Source organism: Petaurus breviceps, unplaced genomic scaffold (assembly GCF_028583685.1).
Source record: "Petaurus breviceps papuanus isolate PSGF00001 unplaced genomic scaffold, PetGlider_PUasm1.0 567, whole genome shotgun sequence".
Taxonomy (NCBI): domain Eukaryota; kingdom Metazoa; phylum Chordata; class Mammalia; order Diprotodontia; family Petauridae; genus Petaurus; species Petaurus breviceps.
In genome coordinates, this window is record NW_027186383.1 from 237,812 (window position 1) to 252,625 (window position 14,814).

Genomic DNA, 14,814 nt, shown 5'->3' on the forward strand with positions numbered 1-14,814 from the left:
AGAGAGAGAGAGAGAGAGAGAGAGAGAGAGAGAGAGAAAGAGACAGAGACAGAGACAGAGACAGAGACACAGACAGAGAGACAGAGACACAGACAGAGACACAGACAGAGAGACAGAGACAGAGACAGAGAGAGAGACAGAGACAGAGACAGAGACAGAGAGAGAGACAGAGACAGAGACAGAGAGACAGACAGACAGACAGAGAGAGAGAGAGACAGAGACAGAGACAGAGACAGAGAGACAGAGACAGAGAGAGACAGACAGACAGAGAGACAGAGAGAGAGAAGGAGAGAGACAGAGACAGAGGGAGACACAGAGAGAGAGACAGAGAGAGAGAAGGAGAAACAGAGACAGAGAGAGGGAGGGAAGGAGGGAGAGAGAAGAAAAGAGATGGAAACAGAAAAATGCAGAAGCAGAGAAGACAGTGAGGGGAACAGAGAAAGGGATAAAGAAAGAGATGGAGAGAGAAACAGAGACAAAGAGAGATGACTTTTGGACAAGAAAACTCAGAAGAAGAATGGCTAACAGTAGATTAATGGTCAGGATAAGTAGGGAGAGAGTAAGAGATGCCCTTGGTGAGATCGGTCACCAGGTCTCCCAGTCACACTGAGACTGGGCAGTGGTGAGTGATTGCTAATCTGCTTTGAGACCAGAATTCTGGGAGAGTGGGAAACACAGCACCAAATGGCAGAAGGAAGGGCCGAGGATGGCCTCTGCGGGCATGGGCCAGTGACCTGGCATGCGGGGTTGTCTCTGTCTCACAGGAGCAGAGGAGAGCCACAAGCCCGGACAGCGCTGCTGGCGCCTGGTGCTCTTGCTGCCCTGGGCTGGGACCCTCTCTCCTTGGCCACTCACCCACAGCACGAGTCTCGTACTCATTTGCCAGCTCTTCAGACTCCCCTGCGGCGTTGATGTCATTTTTCACCTTGGCGAGGGTCTTCAGCAACTTGCTGGCTCCCAGGGCTGCCAGAGTGCACCCCCTGGTCTGTGGAAGGAGCAGGACATGTCAGCCCCCGGTCTGATACCCGGTTTGCCAAGGGCTTCACAGCCACGTCTCGGGGGGGGGGGGGGAGGTGCCATTATTATTTCCATTTCATAGATGAGGAAACTGAGGGTTAAAGAGATCACATGGCTTGCCCAAAGTCACACAGCCAGAAAAGGTCTGAAGCAGGAATTAGCTTCAGGCTTCGCTGACTCCAAGTCCAGAGCACTGAGTGCAGCACTAACCACCAATCAACTGAAGGCCAGCTGGGGAGTGATGGGTCACTGCTAGAACGCCTCCCAGTGTTCAAGACCCTTGATCATGTGGCCCTGCTGACCCTCCCCCCAATGTGTGCCTCACTCTTTAGCCAAACATTTCATGAGCATGTCTGTGCTTTCCTGTTCCTGGGTCTTTGTTCTACCATTTCCTCTCCATCACTTGAAACCTACCCATTAATACAGGTGTGAACTGGAGCTGGACACTGAGAGGTTTATGGGAGAGAGGACTCGTGTGGGCTCAGGCCCAGCTCTGCTGCTTCCTCCTTTGGGGACCTTGGGGAAAGTACCTTAATATGTGTGAGCCTCAGTTTCCTCACTAGTAAAATGGCAGTGTTGGCCCTCATGACCTCGGAGCTCCCTTTCCACTCATGACACAGTCTAGCTCATTTTACACACAAGCTTCTGTCTGGCCTCAGGGGAGGGAATGTCTCAAGAGGACCACAGTGACCATAGCACAGGGCAGGCCAAAAAAGGGAGACAAGGAAGAAGAGAGCAGGAATGTGAGGCAAACCACTGGCCTATCCGATCCTCTACCCAGGTATTCTCTGCCTCTCCAATGACATTTGATTTCTGCATGCAGTTGTGCAGGCTCATGGGATTATAAAAGCATACATTCAGAGCCAGGAGGAACTTCGGCAGGTATCTAGTCTAGTTCCTTCATTTACAGATGAGGAAACTGAGGCCCAGGGGCATGCAGTGGCTTGCCCAAGGTCACATGGTAATAAGTCCAAGAGGAAGGACTGTGTGTGGGAGCTGTCGCTTAGAAGATGTCCTTCTGCCAGACACACACATCATTTCATTGATGAAAATGTTGGGAGTGGGACCCAGGCCCTGGGAAAGCCAGAGAGGGGAATGGCCGAGGGGAGGAGAGCTCTTACCTGCTCCCAGATGACCTTGGAGAGCTCCTTCTTGTTCTGCAGAATGGCCCAGATGAACAGGGCTTGCAGGGGGTGTCTTGTAATTGGAGACACATCCTGAGAGAAAGAGAAGGAGGACATCCGTCAGCACTGAGGGAGGGGAATGATGTTATGTGTGCCGACAAGTATCAGCCTCGAACTCACATCTGCTTCACTCTAAAAATGACAAATGAGGCCCAAGAACCCTCAGGAAAGTGATCCCTGCTTGGAGGGCTATGCAATTTGAAGAAAGGAATCCGTAAAAGCACAGCAGCGGTTTGATCTCAGTAACATGGCAGGTAAGTCACAGAATCAAAGAATATTAGAAGCAGGAGGAATACGGGAGCCGTGGCTGATTAGTCCAGCCCAGACCCCTCCAAAATCTCCCACCTCTATAAACCTACTGAGTGCTCACTCATTCACTCAGCAAGAATCTGTTAAGAACCTCCTGCTCCTGCGTTCCAGACCCTGTGCCTAGCTTCTGGGCATAGAAAGAAAAAAATTGAACAGACTCTGCCCTCAAGGTGCTTACATTCTCCTGGGGAAAGGGATGGGGAAATGGCATTCACACTGAAAAGCAGAGCAAAATATATGCAAAGTAATTTATGGGGGATGGAAAAGAGATATTCAGCCTTCACTTGAGACATGCCAAAGGAGACAGACCACTTTACTTTGCGATAGCTCAAAATTTTAGGAAGTTTTTCCTGGTGTCAAGGCTGAAATGGCTGGCCCTCCGTTGCCCCTAGTTCTGCTTGTGGGGGCAAAGCAGAAAAGGACAAATCTTTCCCGCCCCCACCCCCCACAGGGTGACCTCTTAAGTACCTGAAGTCAGCCATCATATCCCTTCCTCTCCCACTGCCCTTTTTTGGACTATATGCCTCTTGTTTCTTCAACCCATCCTTATATGGAATGGACTTGAGGTCCTTCTACATCTTGTGTGACCTGGGCACTCTAACATCAGTGATCCTCTCACACTAGGGTGCCCAGAACTACCCTCAACATCCCAAATGGGGTCTGACCATAGCAGTGGATGGATGTCACCTCCTTATTCCTAGAAGGAATGCAGCCCAAGGTCACATTAGCTTTTCCAGGACTCCCAGTGTGATGGGGTGTAAAGGGACACTGAATCATTGATCCCACATCAACCACAGAGCTTGTGCACCCAAGCTGAAAATGTGGAGAAAATGGAAGTTAGGGTTTTGATTTCTGTGTGAAGCAAAGCAATCTAGGGGTCTCTGAGAAAGCCCCCTTGAGTAACACGAGTTGGGGTTTCCCAAGCTTAGAAGCCACCACCTTTTGGTTCTGCTCTACCTTCACTCCTCCCCCCAAGACCTGTGATCTCTTTGGTATAGGAAACTCCCTCTCCCAACGAAGACCAGCTCCCGCTCTACAGCTTGCAGTCTTAGTAAGGTTCCTGGGACACTGAGAGGTCTTGTGACCCCTTGGGGGTTACACCCAGTGTATTTCAGAGGCAAGATTTGAACCTAGGTCTTTCTGGGTTTTTATCACAGTTTTTTTTTTTAAATCACAATTTAAAATCGTGGTGTTTTTTTTTCTTTCTTATCAACACTGTGAAAACTAGTCACTCATTGATGGATCGGGGGCGGTGGGGGGGGGGGCAGACTTCCAGTTCTTGTCTCAGCATAAAGTGAGACTAAGGTAAAGGGAGGCAGAATTAAGCTGCCGTGTTCTCCACGAAGCCATTCATGAAAAAGATCAGGTTAAGAATGATCCTTCCCTGTGTAAGCTTAGGAGTCAGTTTGCTTCTACAGATTGTCCAGGCTAGTCATCGAGCCCAAATAGATCAAAGACTAGAAGGAGCCAGGGAAGATCTTAGGATCATAGAACCAGAATGTGCCAGGGACACAGACATCACCTAGTCCAGCCCATCAGAGACCTGCTAACTAGTTTTGGAAGAAATGAAAGCAGCAGAAAGAGCACAGAATCACAGGAGCTAGGGGAGCCCTTCTCAGCCGTGGAGTCCAACCACACATTAAATGAAACACCGCTCCAAATACCAAGGAGTGGTTGGACAGCCTCTAGTGAAGGGCAGGATGCTGCTGCTCCAGGCAGCCATCAGAGGACAGCTCTCATGGCAGGGCGGGAGTACGGTTCCTGAAATCCAACATAAATTTCTTTACAACAGTCACCCCTTATTCCTGACTCTGTTCTTTAGGGCCCAAAAGAATCTATCAATCAATGAGGTAACAGTAAAGCTCTTTGTGAAGCTCAGTGCCCAACAAATAGGCTCTCATGATGATGACAATAATGATATTGAATCAACCTTCAAATGCTTGAAGACAGTTTTTATTCCCCCCTCCCCCACTGTCTCCTCTCCTGGCTAAACGTCTCCACTTCCTTCAACAGATTCTCATGCAGCCCGGACTCAAAGATGTTCACAGAGTATGGGACTGCAAGCCCAACCTGGTCATCCTCCTTGGGACCCTCTTCAGATCATCAACGTCCTCCTTAAACCATGAAACCCAGAAAGGAATGCAGGGTCCTTCAGCCAGGTCTGAGCAGGCAGAGGGCAGAACAATGGTCTATCTCCTCCCTCTTCCTGGAAGCTCTGACCCCCTCAAGGCAGCCTGAGCTTGCATTAAGTCATGCCTTTTGCTCACTCTGATGGAGCTTGTAATAGATTAAGCCACCAGATATTAATCAGAAGATCTTCCTGGGGTGGCTAGGTGGCGCAGTGAGTAAAGCACCAGCCCTGGAGTCAGGAGGACTTGAGTTCAATTCTGGCTTCAGACACTTAACACAAAAACCAGCCTGTGACCTTGGGCAAGTCACTTAACCCCAATTGCCCTCCAAAAAGCAAAAAAAAGATCTTCTAACTTTGTTTCCCCATTTCCTACTGTGAAGTTGCTGTTTTTGTGCCCAAATTTAAGACTACATTAGTCCCCATTGAATCCCATCATAGTAAATTCAGTCTGGGGCTCCAGCCTATCAACACTCTTTTGGAAGCTGATTATTGACCTCTGGGTAGATCCAAGGCCACACAGGCACCGAGGCACAGCCCACCCATCTACGTTTGACCTGGAAGTGACCTTGGCAGTAACTGGAATGTGTGGCTCAGCAACTTGCCCAAGGTCAGTGGGATAGGAAAGGACAGAGTCACCAGCACCTTCACCAAATACACCAAATGCATCTGAAGATGCTGGATTTTTTTTAAGCAATTGGGGTTAAGTAACTTGCTTAAGATTACACAGCCAGTTATTTTTGTGTGGGTGCCAAGTATCTGAGGCTGGAACCGATCCTGGGTCTCCTGACACTGGGGCTGGCACTCTTACTCACTGCGCCACCTAGCCGCCCTAAGATGCTGGATTTTAATTTGCTTTTTCGAGGGTGTCAGAAAAACCCTTGGCTTCCAGCTGGCTACTCTGCCTATCTCTCACCTGGAGCTCGATATCCAGATCTTCCCTGCTGCTCCTGTCTTCCTTCCTGTACCCTCTTCGGAAGTTTGCCACCAGTTTCCAGACAAAGGTGAGTAGTGCATCATTGTAGGAGTTCTTGGCAATCTGCAGGTTGCGGTACACAAGGCTGCTGAAGTTGTTGGAGAAGAGTTCAGTGAGGACATCATTGGTGAGAAACTTCCTAAGGTTTAGGCCATTTTCCAGGAAGAGGCGGACAAACTTGGGTCTGTCCTTCACCAGGGCTGAGAACATGACGTCCTGAAGGTCAGCAGACTGGCAATGGAAGAGGGAAGGAGCATTAGTTACCACCTACTGTATACCAGGTGCTGTGCTAAGTACTTTACAAATATTAGTTCATGTGCTTCTGCAATCACTCTGGGAGGCAGGTGCTAGTAAGACCCCATTTTATGAGCAGAACCAGGAGAACATTGTACACAGTAGCAGTCACAGTGTGCAATGACTGACCTCGACAGACTTAGCTCTTCTCAGCAATGCAAGGATCTAATACAATTCCAAAAGACTCACAATGGAAAATGTCATCCACATCCAGAGAAAGAACATTGGAGTCTGAATGCAGATCAAAACAGACAATTTTCACGTCTTTTTTGTTTTTCCCTTTTGTTCTGATTCTTCTTTTACAACATGACTAATGTGGAAATATGTTTAATAAGATTGTATATGTATAGCCTACATCAGATTGCATGCCATCTTGGGGGGGGGGAATTTAGAACTCAAAATCTTATAAAACTGAATGTTGAAAACTAAAAAACTATATAAAAAATAAATAAATAGATAAATGAAAAAGATTCCCACTTTACAGTTGAGGAAACCAAGGCAGACAAAGGTTCAGTGACTTTTCTAGGACCACACAGTAGATGTCTGAGGCTGAATCTGAACTCAAGTGCATCCCCTAGCTTCCAGGAAGCTGGCAGCTAAGGAAGGAGAAAGACATGACCCCAAGCCTAGGGATCAGGGCTCAGGACTTGAGACAGCGCCATTGCAGTTGCATTTGTAAATGCCCTCCTGCTCTCCTTGACCATGACTTTGGTGAACCCGAATGGAGAGGTCTTTAAGATTCCCTCCCCCCCCCTTCCTGGAGCAGGCTTGGCAGTGGCCCCGTCATCTTCCTGACTGGCTTCTTCCTCACCTCCCATCTGCGGTCATTGGTGAAGATTTCCTCGTTGGCCAGGTCCAGCTGGTTCCACTCCAGCAGCAGCTTCAGCTGGCCATTCCAGTTGTCCTTCTCCTGTTCATTGGTGCTGAAGGCTGGCAGAGAGAGGGAGGCAGGGTGAAAACAAACAAAGGCTGAGGTGTTAGGGGGCTTGTTTGGGTTTGCCTGCAGTAGCTACCTGGGCCCGTGGGGACAGATGGTGATCTTTAGTCTATCCCTACATTCAAACTTTGCTCTCAGGCCCCAAACGTGACAATGCACGTGGTGGCAGTGCTATCTGATGTGCCATGGGTGCTAGCCTCCAAAGCAATGGATGTGTGGCCAGAGGACTTGGGTTTGAATCTCAGTTCCTTGCTTAGTCACTTGGCCTCCCAAGACCTCAGTTTCCCAGCCTGTAAAAGGAGGCCTTAGATGAGATGATTTCTAAGGCCCCTTCCAGCTCCAAACCCATGATCTTAAGATCCCATGATCATTGTGGCTTTGCCTCCATAGGCCTCATTGGAAAGTGATCTAAGGAGTTCACCTAGATCAGTGGTGTGTAATGGGAGGAGGGGGCACTAAACTGTCTGTAAGGATCCCTGTGAGCACATATTGACCTAGAAAACCTCAAGTTAACATTAGCTATGCTTTGTTGTACTTTGGTTATTTGGTTGAATACCTCCCAATGACACTTGACCTAGCTGGGGTCACACTTGGGAGGGTCACCATGATCGGGCAGCAGGGCAGCACATTTGGCGCCTCTGACTTACACAATCTGGAGCCCTGACAGGCCTCAGTCCCATGACACTTCCAAGACTTGCACCTGGGTGCATCACTGGGTGAACATTTATGGAGACTTTTTGTAAGATTGGTCTCTGTGCCAGGGAGTCATGAGGGTCATTCAAAAGCCTGCAGAATTTACCAAGCTCATCTTTAATGCTTGTTCCAGATACATGTGGCGACTCCATTCAGCATCTAATAAGCATTTATTGAGCACCAACGGTGTGCAAGGCACTTAAGATACAGAAACCTATCTCTGTCTTTAAGGAGGTTACATTAGCCTGGGGTTGCAGATGCTAGTGGCCAGAAGAGGCATTAACGGGCTGGTGAACTGCACAGCAGACATGCTTTGTCCCTTTCATCTCTCCCCTCATATGTCTCCAGGCCGACCTCGTTAGATAAAGAGCAGGCGGCTCTGCCCTGTGCTGGGGCTGGGGGTGCCAAGAACAGGAGTCAAGGGAGGGTTCCTTCATGGTAGGAAAGCCACCTCTTTGAATCGCTTATAGCAATGATGGTCATTTTAATTTGAGACAGATCATTGGTGTTTGTAAAAGAAACTTATGAGCTAGGAAAATATCCCCATCTTACAGAGGAGGAGACTGAGGTGAGAGAAGGGAAGGGAATGTACATTCATATGGCACCTACTGTGTGCCAGGCACCACGTTAAGCACTTTACACATGCCATCTCATCTAATCCTCATAATAACCTTGGGAAGCAAGCGGGGACATCACTATCTTACAGAGAAAGCGGAGTCGCATAGAGGTGAAGTCTTGGTAGCATACCGGAATTCACAGGCTCCTGGGTGGTGTGCTGACATGGGGTAGAAGGGTGGCATTGGAGAATGCTACACAAGGTTTTCCTTGCTCTAGCCCCCACAAACTGTAACCCCACAGAAAGGTGCCAGGTTCTCTGTTCTTCAATTACCTCCACTCCAGACCCAAATTTCCCGTGTGAAGGCTGTGGGCAAAGCAGCCCCAAGTCAACATTTGTGGTGAGCAGGAGGATCTCCTCACCTTTGTAGAGAGCGTAGGAGATGGCATTGCTCACGATTTCATCCCCAGCTTCTTCCATCTTAATAACTGTCAGCAGGTGAGGGTTTTCGAGGATTTCTTTGAGCTGCCAAAATTTCAAAATAAAAACATATGTAAACAGAGCTTGGTGTTGATCGGGCTGGTTCTCTCCCTCCCTCCCTCCCTCCCTCCCCCTCTCTCTCCCTCTGTCTTTCTATCTCTGTCTCTCCCTCCCCATCTCTTTGTGGACTAGGACCTTTCTGGCCCACTTTAGAGATGAGCAACATATGCAAGAATCCCTGTTGTCATGCTTACACACAGTATGTGGAGATTGATCTGTAAGCTCCTTGAGGGGAGGGGCCACCATTCACATAATACCTGGGACATTGTAGATATACTGCAAGATGCTCATGGGACTAACTGGAATCATTCTCTCCTATACGTGACTTATAATGTTGGCTTCCCAATTTTGCCCCGTGCTGCTCAGCTTTCAAGCTTAATGACCATGGACACACACAGTATTAAGAATGGGCACGTGCCAGTAAATGTTGCCTCCCATGGAAGTCAGAGGCTGGGCAAGGACCCCAGAGGGAGAATGTGGGCTCCGCCGTCAGATGCAGCCCTTGTTGTTCGGCTTTGCTTAAATATTTGTCTTTTCACTGAGAGTTCAATGTGGGGAGATGGGCAGTATAGGAGAAACAACTGGGATGTAAAAAGCAGAGACAACAGTAAAAAGAACCAAACAAAGCTCTTCCAAGTGGCTGCTCTTTGTGGAGTGGGAACACAAGTATTTTCTAGGCAAGACCCAGGAGCACTCTGAAGCAATGCTTAGGAGTGAATCGATCAATGAGCATTTGGTAAGCACCTCCTTGTTCCAGGCACTGTTCGAGGTGCTGAATAAACAAAGACAAAGAGGAAATAGTCCTGATGATGGGGAGACAAAATGCACATAGAGGGACTGACAAAATTCAGGGAAAGTGGATCAAGGCTACATTGTGAGGGAGGAGGGCACCAGGAGTGGGGGGACACCAGGAAGGGCTTCTCACAGAAGTTGGCCCTTGAAGCAAGTTGCATTAGAGGTGAGGAGGAAGAAGAGAAGGAAGAGGAGGACCATTCCAGGCATGCTGGGCAACCAGTGTGGAGGTCTGGAGATGGGACGTGGAGTCTTGTAAAGAAGCTGGCATGCTGCGAGGAAGGCAGTAGGGCTGGAAAAAGCAGGATGGAGTCAAGATGCAAAGAGATTTAAATGCCAAACAGAAGAGTTTAGATTTGATCCTAGAGATGATAGGAAGTCACCAGAATATACTGAGCATGGGAGTGACAAGGATAGACCCTTACTAGAAAGCTAGAAAGTCACTTTGGCTTTTGTGTGGAGGAGGAACTGAATGGTGGAGGAGACCTGAGGTAGGCAGACCCCTCTTCCCCTCCCCCAGCAGCTATTGCTGGGCCAGGTGAGAGGCATTGAGGGCTTATACCAAGGTGGGGGCAGGGTCAGAGAAGAGATGGGGGGCAGCATATGTGAAAGATGCTGAGGTAGAAATGACAATTCTTTTTCAATCAATGTATTTTCTTTTATTAGACCTACCAATAGACACCTTCGCTCAGAGCTAAATATGTTTTTTAAACTTGATAATTTTTTCAAGACAAATATGGATTTTTTCCCTTCCTCTCTCCTCTCCAATAGAAAAGAAAGAACACTTATAATAATTATGTTTAGTTAAGCAAAACAAATTCCTTCGTCGATCATGTCCCAAAATATGTGTCATTCTGTGTTTTGAGTCTCTGACCCATCTGACGGGGAGTGGGTGGCATGCCTCTGGTTCTCTAGACTTAGGGTCCATTCTTGCACTAAAGTCATTCTCCCAAAATGACATGACTTTGATCAATGGTTGAGTTTGTGAGGTGAGGAAGAGTGAGGAGCTGAGGATAATTTGGGGGGTTAAGCTGGGACGCTGGAAGGTTGGGGTGCCCTCAACAGGAATAGAGAGGTTTGGAAAAGAAATGAGATCTGTTCTGAGTATCCATGGGCTAGGCAGCTCCAAACATTTAGGGGTAGATCAGGATGCCAGGAGTGAAGCTCAGGTGAGATACTATAGTTGTGTATAGGTGATAACGGTGCTGACGAGGTCACCAAGAAAGAATATGGAGAGTGAAGAGAACAGGGGGCAGGGCAGGACCTTGGAGGAAACTCATAAACAGGGAGCATTCTGAGGGTGAAGACCAGCAATGCCCCCCCCCAGGAGTCAGCTTTGATTAAATGGCTTTCTTTGCTGCAAGGAAAGGATCAGTTGGTTCAAGGCAGGGAGAGTTATGAAAAAAATGACTGGAGTGTAAAAAGGAAAGGTCATAGGATTTTGGTTTCTGATCTCTGATTTCTGGGCACTCCAGAGAAGAGACTCCCTTAACAGTGCAGGCTGGCACCTGCTCTGCCATTATAAGATGAGAAATTTGCCTGAAGCATCAAGAAGTTAGGAGACTCACCCAAGCTCACACAGACAACAGGGGGACTTGCATTTAGATTGTCCTGACTCCAAAGTAGTTTCTCTTATCAATAAAAGTTAAGAAAGGAAACTAAAAAGGAATTATCTTATTAGGATAGAGTCTAATTAAAAACAATCGTTATCAACCAACCCTAAATAGTTGTTCTGTGCCTCCCATGGGTAGGACATGATGTGATGGGATTCTGGGGAGGAAACATGACTCATTGTCTGCCTTTGGGAGTCCAAGGCTTAGAGCCCTCATTTTCCTGGCTCTTTCTTTCACAGATATGCTGCCAGGTTAGGTGTGTGCCCAGGTTCAGCCCCCGTCTTACAGGCAAAATCTGTAGGAGCCAGGAGGAACATGAGCTCTCTGCTGACTGAGCAGAGGTTTTGCTGGAGCTCCCCTGGAGCCTGACAGAAGAGCTCTGAAGGAGAAAGAAAACATCCACAAGCTGAGGCTGTTAACTCGAAATTGTAGCAACAAGAGGAAGAACAGGCATTGCAGTAAGTACTCAGTTCTGGTCCAGGGAGACAGAGTAAGGCAAGAGAGGGACACAGCCATCGCAGAGAGAGCCCGAGGGCAGCCGTTATTCTAGAATTATGACGCTGCCTCAGTCAGGAATCTGTGTTTCTAAAAATAAAGCGACACTACTTTTATTTGCTGTGACCTTTCTGTCCCCTGGCCGATAGTATGGAGAACAAAACAAAATATCAAAACAGAGTATTTGAGACGATATATCTACATGTCTCCCGAAAGAGCAGGGACCGTGTACTCTGCTTAGAAAGCTCTTATGAATGAATGAATGAATGAATGAATGAATGAATGAATGAACACATAGATAGATGGATGGATGGATGGATGGGTAGGTGGGTGGATGGACAGATGACTGACTGATTGGATGAATGCATGGATGGATAGGTGGATGTTGAGGGACGATTTGAGGTCCAGGTTCAGTTTTAGCATCACTGGGGAAGTAAAGCATTCCTCATTGTTGGAGGGAAAAGTCCTTCAGGAAGACACCCTGGAGCAGTGTCTCTACAATGTTAAATTTGGAGGAACCAGAGCCCATTATTCAGAACAAAATGCCTCTCTCAGCTTAAGCTCATCAGCTCCAATCTCACCACCATGCACTCGAGCCTTGACTGGCACCACCTTGGACTGGAAGACTGGTCCCTCTGCCTTCCTGATGGAGCCCGGAAACTGGGTTCTCTCAGCTCTTCCCCTCTGCATCTGCTGTTTTGTTGGTTTTAAATCCACAGCTGCCTCAGGGCTGGTATTCTTACTTGACCCTTTCCTGCCTCTTTTTGTATGTTGTCTCCTCCCATTAGATCATAAACTCCTGGAGGACAGGGACTGCCATTTTATTAATTGTATCTCCAGTATTTAGCCTGGTACACAATAGGTGCTCAATAAATATTGGTTGGGTTGGATAGTTTGAACCTTGCTTCTGCCTTCCTTTCTTGATATATGTTTGACCTTGAATTAGTCATTTAACATCTCTGGGTCATTTGTTTAGAAATCACATGTTTAGAAAGCCATGTTACCATGTGGCAGGGGATACAAAGACAAAATCATCAAAGAGCTTGTAATCTAGCCAATTGGGACTCAGTTTCCCCCTCTGGAAAAAAAAGTGGGGGGCAGACTAGAGTGTCTCCAAGATTCCTCCCAGCTCCATATTTAATGACCCAACCAAATATTTAACACAGTAGTCATAGGAGCACTCTTTCTGGTGATTAACAAAACACCCCAAACCTGAGAACTCAATGGGCAGTCAGGATAGGGCATTGGCTGAGCAAATTTCCCTACAAGAGTGAAATATGATTGGGAGGGATTCAGGGAAACAGATGAAGGCTCCTATGGAATGATGCTGCCTTGGCAACAGCTAACGGAGGTCAATGTGCCCCAGAAGACACTGACATCATCCAGGACCCTTGAGGGCAGCAGGGCTGAAGACTGGCTGGGGGGTGGGGGTGTACTCACCGTCCAGGCCTTTGGTGACTTTTATTTATTAAGGGGATGAAGGGGGAAAGGGAGAAGAGATGACTATACCCTCAGGGCAAAAGGCTACCGCACAGTTTTAAGTATCTTAGGTAGCTTTAATTATGTTTTTATCCTGGTTTTTGTAACTTTAAAGCATTGCAGGATTCCCATAAAGTTCTGTCTCTGGCTTCCCTTGAACACGAGACTTACCTTTGTGCCACCCTTTGCTTTTTCTTTGTCCTGTCTCGTCCCATAACCTCATTGCCTTTAGTACTGACTCACCCATCGGATCCAGCTTTCAGTTTCTTCTTCTGGGAGTCGGGAAATGGTTCGAGGTAAATACTTGAGGAGCTTTTCTTTAACTGTGGATGATGCCAGGGAGTCTTCACCCTCCATCAGGCTGGCAATGACATCAGCGATCTGCCCAGAGCCTTCCACCACCACACAGGGGATTTTATTTTTGATGGCTGTATTGATGGCCTTGGAGATTGAAAGGAGAAACCAGGCATCAGAGGAAGCACAGGGTGAGGAGTAGCCCGAGAGTCAGTGAGTGTCCAGTGAGAGCTGGGACTAGGCTGAGAAGGAAGGCCACAGAAGCCTCTCGCCCACTGACCCCTGGAGTGTCCTACTACTGAAAATCATAGTGTAAACAGCCTGGGGGCTGGAGTCTGAGATCCTGCCTTTGAATCCCTGCTCTGCTCCTTGTTCTGTGACCTTAGACAAGGACATTGTCCTCTTGTGCCTCAGTTTCCTCATCTGTCAAAAGAGGGAATTGGCCTATAGGGCCTCTGACGTCCTGCACAGAACTGGCTCAATGTTGCCATTTTGTTCACTTCGAACAGTAAAACTTATTGCTTATCCCGAAGTTCCTCATTTTATAAAATAATGGTAATAATAATAATAATAATAAAGTCAGAACGGAATGAATTTGTGGGGTCCACACTTAACAGTCAGTTGGTTCTCAAACCCCCCCCCCATAACAGAGGAAGAGGCAGCATAGTATGGTGCAGAGAGAGCTGGCTTCAGAGCCAAGGAGACTCGAGGTCAAGCCCAGTCTCTGATCCTGTCTGGCCACATGACCCTGGTCACCCTTCACTGCTCTGGGCAATTTTTTCAGACGCTAAATTGCAGGAGGCTCCGACCCCCAATGGCCAAGAGAATCTCCTGGGGGGAGGGGGCAGGGTGTCTCTGTATTAATGACATCCTACAGTCTAGTCCTCAGCGTCAGGTACCCAAGTGATGAAATATGGCGGTTTGGAGGGCCAGTCATTATTTAAAAGAACAACTTCTGTAATAATAATAGCAATCATAAGTGCTATTTACATCGTGCTTTTAAATTTACAAAGCACTTTATGGAGGCCATCATCTCATTCACAACAGCTTGGTGAAGTACTTGCTGTTACTGTTCCCACTTTACAGATGTGGAAAGTCTCAGAGCTGTGAGCCTTGGCCCAGACGCCCAAAGATGATCAGGTGTTATATTCATATGGGTAAATGGACTTTATTACTCAAGCCCTAGATGCATGTATCCTGGCACTTCCATCCCTCGGACAGCACAGCTGCCTTCTGCAGACTTACAGTTATTAGAAAACACCTGCGAAGTTACCAGCTCTGCATTCGCCTCTCAGCAGACACTCATTCTCAGCCACTCAAATGCTCTGATGGGGCCACAAAGCCCCTGGAAGTGTGGCGCACAGGCAGCTGTGGTGCAGGGAGGAGGAAGGAAGGTCTCTGCTGGCCCCTGTGATGGCTGCTCCAGCATGGAATGGGGAGCCCCCCCTCCCCCAAGGTCCTCATCAGGTCCCCTCATGGGGTCCTCTGGCTGCTGCGAGCTCTACAG

At 47.9% G+C, this 14,814-nt stretch overlaps 2 protein-coding genes across 4 annotated transcripts in view; one reads left to right on the top strand and one right to left on the bottom strand.

Annotated features, from left to right (window-relative positions):
* The window catches only part of USP40 (ubiquitin specific peptidase 40), a 411,887-nt gene that overhangs the window by 130,189 nt on the left and 266,884 nt on the right, over positions 1-14,814 (top strand). The gene's annotated exons all lie outside the window — the stretch shown is intronic.
* The window catches only part of TRPM8 (transient receptor potential cation channel subfamily M member 8), a 42,848-nt gene that overhangs the window by 20,505 nt on the left and 7,529 nt on the right, over positions 1-14,814 (bottom strand). The window contains exons 6-11 of the mRNA XM_069103047.1: positions 13,257-13,454; positions 8,517-8,619; positions 6,720-6,838; positions 5,555-5,845; positions 2,139-2,234; positions 856-985 (exon numbers count right to left, since the gene is read on the bottom strand). Of these exons, the coding sequence (XP_068959148.1) occupies positions 856-985; positions 2,139-2,234; positions 5,555-5,845; positions 6,720-6,838; positions 8,517-8,619; positions 13,257-13,454 (937 nt within the window). The remainder of the gene's footprint in view (positions 1-855; positions 986-2,138; positions 2,235-5,554; positions 5,846-6,719; positions 6,839-8,516; positions 8,620-13,256; positions 13,455-14,814) is intronic.